Source organism: Scyliorhinus torazame, unplaced genomic scaffold (genome assembly GCF_047496885.1).
Source record: "Scyliorhinus torazame isolate Kashiwa2021f unplaced genomic scaffold, sScyTor2.1 scaffold_1512, whole genome shotgun sequence".
Classification (NCBI taxonomy): domain Eukaryota; kingdom Metazoa; phylum Chordata; class Chondrichthyes; order Carcharhiniformes; family Scyliorhinidae; genus Scyliorhinus; species Scyliorhinus torazame.
In genome coordinates this window covers 32,501-40,000 of record NW_027309239.1, presented here as the reverse complement: position 1 = coordinate 40,000, position 7,500 = coordinate 32,501, and the positions used below count along the sequence as shown (strand labels likewise).

Genomic DNA, 7,500 nt, shown 5'->3' with positions numbered 1-7,500 from the left:
GCAGAGAGAGAGCGAGACGCAGAGAGAGAGCGAGACGCAGAGAGAGAGCGAGACGCAGAGAGAGAGCGAGACGCAGAGAGAGCGCGAGACGCAGAGAGAGCGAGACGCAGAGAGAGCGAGACGCAGAGAGAGCGAGGCGCAGAGAGAGCGAGGCGCAGAGAGAGAGCGAGGTGCAGAGAGAGAGAGACGCAGAGAGAGAGACGCAGAGAGAGCGAGACGCAGAGAGAGCGAGACGCAGAGAGAGCGAGACGCAGAGAGAGCGAGACGCAGAGAGAGCGAGGCGCAGAGAGAGCGAGGCGCAGAGAGAGCGAGGCGCAGAGAGAGCGAGACGCAGAGAGAGCGAGACGCAGAGAGAGCGAGACGCAGAGAGAGAGCGAGACGCAGAGAGAGCGAGACGCAGAGAGAGCGAGACGCAGAGAGAGACAGCGAGAGAGAGACGCAGAGAGAGAGAGAGAGAGAGAGAGAGAGACAGACCCCAGCCCGGCGCCTCCCTCAGCCCAGCCATCGCTCCCCCCTCATCGTTACTTTGAACCCGATGGTCAGGTCTTCGCATTCCTGGGAGCAACCGCTCAGCTCCTTGTTCAGACACTCGTTGATGAAGCGAGACGCAGAGAGAGAGCGAGACGCAGAGAGAGAGCGAGACGCAGAGAGAGAGCGAGACGCAGAGAGAGAGCGAGACGCAGAGAGAGAGCGAGACGCAGAGAGAGCGAGACGCAGAGAGAGCGAGGCGCAGAGAGAGCGAGGCGCAGAGAGAGCGAGGCGCAGAGAGAGCGAGGCGCAGAGAGAGAGCGAGGTGCAGAGAGAGCGAGGTGCAGAGAGAGCGAGGCGCAGAGAGAGCGAGACGCAGAGAGAGCGAGACGCAGAGAGAGCGAGACACAGAGAGAGCGAGACACAGAGAGAGCGAGACACAGAGAGAGCGAGACACAGAGAGAGCGAGACACAGAGAGAGCGAGACACAGAGAGAGCGAGACACAGAGAGAGCGAGAGACAGCGAGGGCGAGAGACAGAGAGAGCGAGAGACAGAGAGAGCGAGAGACAGAGAGAGCGAGAGACAGAGAGAGCGAGACACAGAGAGAGCGAGAGACAGAGAGAGCGAGACGCAGAGAGAGAGCGAGACGCAGAGAGAGCGAGACGCAGAGAGAGCGAGACGCAGAGAGAGCGAGACGCAGAGAGAGCGAGGCGCAGAGAGAGCGAGGCGCAGAGAGAGCGAGGCGCAGAGAGAGCGAGACGCAGAGAGAGCGAGACGCAGAGAGAGCGAGACGCAGAGAGAGCGAGACGCAGAGAGAGCGAGACGCAGAGAGAGCGAGACGCAGAGAGAGACAGCGAGAGAGAGACGCAGAGAGAGAGAGAGAGAGAGAGAGAGACAGACCCCAGCCCGGCGCCTCCCTCAGCCCAGCCATCGCTCCCCCCTCATCGTTACTTTGAACCCGATGGTCAGGTCTTCGCATTCCTGGGAGCAACCGCTCAGCTCCTTGTTCAGACACTCGTTGATGAAGCGAGACGCAGAGAGAGAGCGAGACGCAGAGAGAGAGCGAGACGCAGAGAGAGAGCGAGACGCAGAGAGAGAGCGAGACGCAGAGAGAGAGCGAGACGCAGAGAGAGCGCGAGACGCAGAGAGAGCGAGACGCAGAGAGAGCGAGACGCAGAGAGAGCGAGGCGCAGAGAGAGCGAGGCGCAGAGAGAGAGCGAGGTGCAGAGAGAGAGAGACGCAGAGAGAGAGACGCAGAGAGAGCGAGACGCAGAGAGAGCGAGACGCAGAGAGAGCGAGACGCAGAGAGAGCGAGGCGCAGAGAGAGCGAGGCGCAGAGAGAGCGAGGCGCAGAGAGAGCGAGACGCAGAGAGAGCGAGACGCAGAGAGAGCGAGACGCAGAGAGAGAGCGAGACGCAGAGAGAGCGAGACGCAGAGAGAGCGAGACGCAGAGAGAGACAGCGAGAGAGAGACGCAGAGAGAGAGAGAGAGAGAGAGAGAGACAGACCCCAGCCCGGCGCCTCCCTCAGCCCAGCCATCGCTCCCCCCTCATCGTTACTTTGAACCCGATGGTCAGGTCTTCGCATTCCTGGGAGCAACCGCTCAGCTCCTTGTTCAGACACTCGTTGATGAAGCAGTTCAGCTCGTCCGAGCCGTCTTCGCAATCGTTGCTGCTGTCGCAAAGGAAGGTTTCGTTCACACAGATCCCGTTGTTGCAGAGGAAGAAGGAATCATTGCATTTCTTGTCTGCGTTGGGGGGGGAAAGGAGAGAGTCAAATTACACGGAAAGAGAGCGGGAGAGAGCGCGCAGGGGCGAGAGAGACGGAGAGAGCGCGCACAGGGGCGAGAGAGCGGGAGAGCGCGCGCAGGGGCGAGAGAGCGGGAGAGAGCGCGCAGGGGCGAGAGAGCGGGAGAGAGCACGCAGGGGCGAGAGAGACGGAGAGAGCCCGCAGGGGCGAGAGAGCGGGAGAGAGCGCGCAGGGGCGAGAGAGACGGAGAGAGCCTGCAGGGGCGAGAGAGCGGGAGAGCGCCCGCAGGGGCGAGAGAGCGGGAGAGCGCGCGCAGGGGCGAGAGAGCGGGAGAGAGCCCGCAGGGGCGAGAGAGCGGGAGAGCGCCCGCAGGGGCGAGAGAGCGGGAGAGCGCGCGCAGGGGCGAGAGAGACGGAGAGAGCCCGCAGGGGCGAGAGAGACGGAGGGAGCGCGCAGGGGCGAGAGAGCGGGAGAGAGCGCGCAGGGGCAAGAGAGACGGAGAGAGCGCGCAGGGGCGGGAGAGCGGGAGAGAGCGCGCAGGGGCGAGAGAGACGGAGAGAGCACGCAGGGGCGAGAGAGCGGGAGAGAGCGCGCAGGGGCGAGAGAGACGGAGAGAGCGCGCAGGGGCGAGAGAGCGGGAGAGAGTGCGCAGGGGCGAGAGAGACGGAGAGAGCCCGCAGGGGCGAGAGAGAAGGAGAGAGCGCGCAGGGGCGAGAGAGCGGGAGAGAGCGCGCAGGGGCGAGAGAGCGGGAGAGAGGGCGCAGGGGCGAGAGAGACGGAGAGAGCACGCAGGGGCGAGAGAGACGGAGAGAGGGCGCAGGGGCGAGAGAGACGATGAGAGCACGCAGGGGCGAGAGAGACGGAGAGCGCGCGCAGGATCGAGAGAGACGGAGAAAGCGCGCAGGGGCGAGAGACGGAGAAAGCGCGCAGGGGCGAGTGAGCGGGAGAGAGCGCGCAGGGGCGAGAGAGACGGAGAAAGCGCGCAGGGGCGAGAGAGACGGAGAGAGCGCGCAGGGGCGAGAGAGACGGAGAGAGGGCGCAGGGGCGAGAGAGACGGTGAGAGCACGCAGGTGCGAGAGAGCGGGAGAGAGCGCGCAGGGGCGAGAGAGCGGGAGAGAGCGCGCAGGGGCGAGAGAGCGGGAGAGAGCGCGCAGGGGCGAGAGAGCGGGAGAGAGCGCGGAGGGGCGAGAGAGCGGGAGAGAGCTCGCAGGGGCGAGAGTGACGGAGAGAGCACGCAGGGGCGAGAGAGACGGAGAGAGCACGCAGGGGCGAGAGAGCGCGCAGGGGCGAGAGAGCGGGAGAGAGCAAGCAGGGGCGAGAGAGACAGCGAGAGCGCGCAGGGGCGAGAGAGCGGGAGAGAGCGCGCAGGGGCGAGAGAGACAGCGAGAGCGCGCAGGGGCGAGAGAGCGGGGAGAGCGCCCGCAGGGGCGAGAGAGCGGGAGAGCGCGCGCAGGGGCGAGAGAGACGGAGAGCGCGCGCAGGGGCGAGAGAGACGGAGAAAGCGCGCAGGGGCGAGAGACGGAGAAAGCGCGCAGGGGCGAGTGAGCGGGAGAGAGCGCGCAGGGGCGAGAGAGACGGAGAGAGCGCGCAGGGGCGAGAGAGACGGAGAGAGCGCGCAGGGGCGAGAGAGACGGAGAGAGGGCGCAGGGGCGAGAGAGCGGGAGAGAGAGCGCGCAGGGGCGAGAGAGCGCGCAGGGGCGAGAGAGCGGGAGAGAGCGCGCAGGGGCGAGAGAGCGGGAGAGAGCGCGCAGGGGCGAGAGAGCGGGAGAGAGCGCGCAGGGGCGAGAGAGCGGGAGAGAGCGCGCAGGGGCGAGAGAGCGGGAGAGAGCGCTCAGGGGCGAGAGAGCGGGAGAGAGCGCGCAGGGGCGAGAGAGCGGGAGAGAGCGCGGAGGGGCGAGAGAGCGGGAGAGAGCTCGCAGGGGCGAGAGTGACGGAGAGAGCACGCAGGGGCGAGAGAGACGGAGAGAGCACGCAGGGGCGAGAGAGCGGGAGAGAGAGCGCGCAGGGGCGAGAGAGCGGGAGAGAGCAAGCAGGGGCGAGAGAGACAGCGAGAGCGCGCAGGGGCGAGAGAGCGGGAGAGAGCGCGCAGGGGCGAGAGCGCGGGAGAGAGCGCGCAGGGGCGAGAGACACAGAGTGCGCGCGCAGGGGCGAGAGAGAGTGGGAGAGAGCGCGCAGGGGCGAGAGAGCGGGAGAGAGCGCGCAGGGGCGAGAGAGCGGGAGCGAGCGCGCAGGGGCGAGAGAGCGGGAGCGAGCGCGCAGGGGCGAGAGAGCGGGAGAGATCACGCAGGGGCGAGAGAGCGGGAGAGAACGCGCAGGGGCGAGAGAGCGGGAGAGAACGCGCAGGGGCGAGAGAGCGGGAGAGAGCGCGCAGGGGCGAGAGAGCGGGAGAGAGCGCGCAGGGGCGAGAGAGCGGGAGAGAGCGGGAGAGAGCGCGCAGGGGCGAGAGAGCGCGCAGGGGCGAGAGAGCGCGCAGGGGCGGGAGAGCGCGCAGGGGCGGGAGAGAGCGCGCAGGGGCGAGAGAGCGGGAGAGAGCCGCAGGGGCGAGAGAGCGGGAGAGAGTGCGCAGGGGCGAGATAGCTGGTGAGCGCGGGCAGGGGCGAGAGAGCGGGAGAGAGCGCGCAGGGGCGAGAGAGCGGGAGAGAGCACGCAGGGGCGAGAGAGAGGGAGAGAGCGCGCAGGGGTGAGAGAGAGGGAGAGAACGCGCAGGGGCGAGAGAGCGGGAGAGAGCGCGCAGGGGCGAGAGAGCGGGAGACTGCGCGGAGGGGTGAGAGAGCGGGAGAGAGCGCGCAGGGGCGAGAGAGCGGGAGAGAGCGCGCAGGAGCGAGAGAGCGGGAGAGAGCGCGCAGGGGCGAGAGAGCGCGCAGGGGCGAGAGAGCGCGCAGGGGCGGGAGAGCGCGCAGGGGCGGGAGAGAGCGCGCAGGGGCGAGAGAGCGGGAGAGAGCCGCAGGGGCGAGAGAGCGGGAGAGAGTGCGCAGGGGCGAGATAGCTGGTGAGCGCGGGCAGGGGCGAGAGAGCGGGAGAGAGCGCGCAGGGGCGAGAGAGCGGGAGAGAGCACGCAGGGGCGAGAGAGAGGGAGAGAGCGCGCAGGGGTGAGAGAGAGGGAGAGACCGCGCAGGGGCGAGAGAGCGGGAGAGAGCGCGCAGGGGCGAGAGAGCGGGAGACTGCGCGGAGGGGTGAGAGAGCGGGAGAGAGCGCGCAGGGGCGAGAGAGAGGGAGAGAGCGCGCAAGGGCGAGAGAGACGGAGAGCGCGCGCAGGGGCGAGAGAGACGGAGAGGGCGCGCAGGGACGAGAGAGCGGGAGAGAACGCGCAGGTGCGAGAGAGCGGGAGAGAGCACGCAGGGGCGAGAGAGCGGGAGAGAGCGCGCAGGGGCGAGAGAGCGGGTGAGCGCGGGCAGGGGCGAGAGAGCGGGAGAGAGCGCGCAGGGGCGAGAGAGCGGGAGAGCACGCAGGGGCGAGAGAGCGGGAGAGTGCGCGCAGGGCCGAGAGAGCGGGAGAGAGCGCGCAGGGGCGAGAGAGCGGGAGAGAGCACGCAGGGGCGAGAGAGAGGGAGAGAGCGCGCAGGGGTGAGAGAGTGGGAGAGAACGCGCAGGGGCGAGAGAGCGGGAGAGCGCGCGCAGGGGCGAGAGAGCGGGAGACTGCGCGGAGGGGTGAGAGAGCGGGAGAGAGCGCGCAAGGGCGAGAGAGACAGAGAGCGCGCGCAGGGGCAAGAGAGACGGAGAGGGCGCGCAGGGGCGAGAGAGCGGGAGAGAACGCGCAGGGGCGAGAGAGCGGGAGAGAGCACGCAGGGGCGAGAGAGAGGGAGAGAGCGCGGAGGGGCGAGGGAGCGGGCGAGAGCGCGCAGGGGCGAGAGAGCGCGCAGGGGCGAGAGCGCGCAGGTTGAGAGAGACGGAGAGAGCACGCAGGGGCGAGAGAGCGGGAGAGAGCACGCAGGGGCGAGAGAGACAGAGAGCGCGCGCAGGGGCGAGAGAGCGGGAGAGCGCGCGCAGGGGCGAGAGAGCGGGAGAGAGCGCGCATTGGCGAGAGAGCGGGAGAGAGCGCGCAGGGGCGAGAGAGCGGGAGAGAGCGCGCAGGGGCGAGAGAGCGCGCAGGGGCGAGAGAGTGGGAGAGAGCGCGCAGGGGCGAGAGAGACGGAGGGAGCGCGCAGGGGTGAGAGAGACGGAGAGAGCACGCAGGCGCGAGAGAGACGGAGCGAGCGCGCAGGGGCGAGAGAGACGGAGGGAGCGCGAGAGACGGAGAGAGCGCGCAGGGGCGAGAGAGACGGAGAGAGCGCGCAGGGGCGAGAGAGCGGGAGAGAGCGCGCAGGGGCGAGAGAGCGGGAGAGAGCACGCAGGGGCGAGAGAGCGGGAGAGAGCACGCAGGGGCGAGAGAGCGGGAGAGAGCGCGCAGGGGCGAGAGAGACGGAGAGAGCGCGCAGGGGCGAGAGAGACTGAGAGAGCGCGCAGGGGCGAGAGAGACAGAGAGAGCGCGCAGGGGCGAGAGAGCGGGAGAGAGCGCGCAGGGGCGAGAGAGACAGAGAGAGCGCGCAGGGGCGAGAGAGCGGGAGAGAGCACGCAGGGGCGAGAGCGGGAGAGAACGCGCAGGGGCGAGAGAGCGGGAGAGAGCGCGGAGGGGCGAGAGAGCGGGAGAGAGCGCGGAGGGGCGAGAGAGCGGGCGTCAGCGCGCAGGGGCGAGAGAGCGGGGAGAGCGCGCGCAGGGGCGAGAGAGAGGGAGAGAGCGCGCAGGGGCGAGAGAGACGGAGAGAGCACGCAGGGGCGAGAGAGCGGGAGAGAGCACGCAGGGGCCAGAGAGCGGGAGAGAGCGCGCATTGGCGAGAGAGCGGGAGAGAGCGCGCAGGGGCGAGAGAGCGTGAGAGAGCACGCAGGGGCGAGAGAGCGGGAGAGAGCACGCAGGGGCGAGAGAGTGGGAGAGAGCGCGCAGGCGCGAGAGAGACGGAGAGAGCGCGCAGGGGAGAGAGAGACAGAGAGAGCGCGCAGGGGAGAGAGAGACAGAGAGAGCGCGCAGGGGCGAGAGAGACAGAGGGAGCGCGCAGGGGAGAGAGAGGCAGAGAGAGCGCGCAGGGGCGAGAGAGACAGCGAGAGCGCGCAGGGGGGAGAGAGACAGAGAGAGCGCGCAGGGGGGAGAGAGACGGAGAGAGCACGCAGGCGCGAGAGAGCGGGAGAGAGCACGCAGGGGCGAGAGAGACAGAGAGAGCGCGCAGGGGCGAGAGAGCGGGAGAGCGCGCGCAGGGGCGAGAGAGACAGAGAGAGCGCGCAGGGGCGAGAGAGACTGGGAGAGAGCGCGCAG

The 7,500-nt window shown here is 69.0% G+C and overlaps 1 protein-coding gene across 1 annotated transcript in view; it reads right to left on the bottom strand.

Annotated features, from left to right (window-relative positions):
* Positions 1–1,994: 1,994 nt before the first annotated feature.
* The window catches only part of LOC140407372 (prolow-density lipoprotein receptor-related protein 1-like), a 34,345-nt gene continuing 28,839 nt past the window's right edge, over positions 1,995–7,500 (bottom strand). Inside the window, exon 4 of the mRNA XM_072494920.1 lies at positions 1,995–2,215. Within this exon, the coding sequence (XP_072351021.1) occupies positions 1,995–2,215 (221 nt within the window). The remainder of the gene's footprint in view (positions 2,216–7,500) is intronic.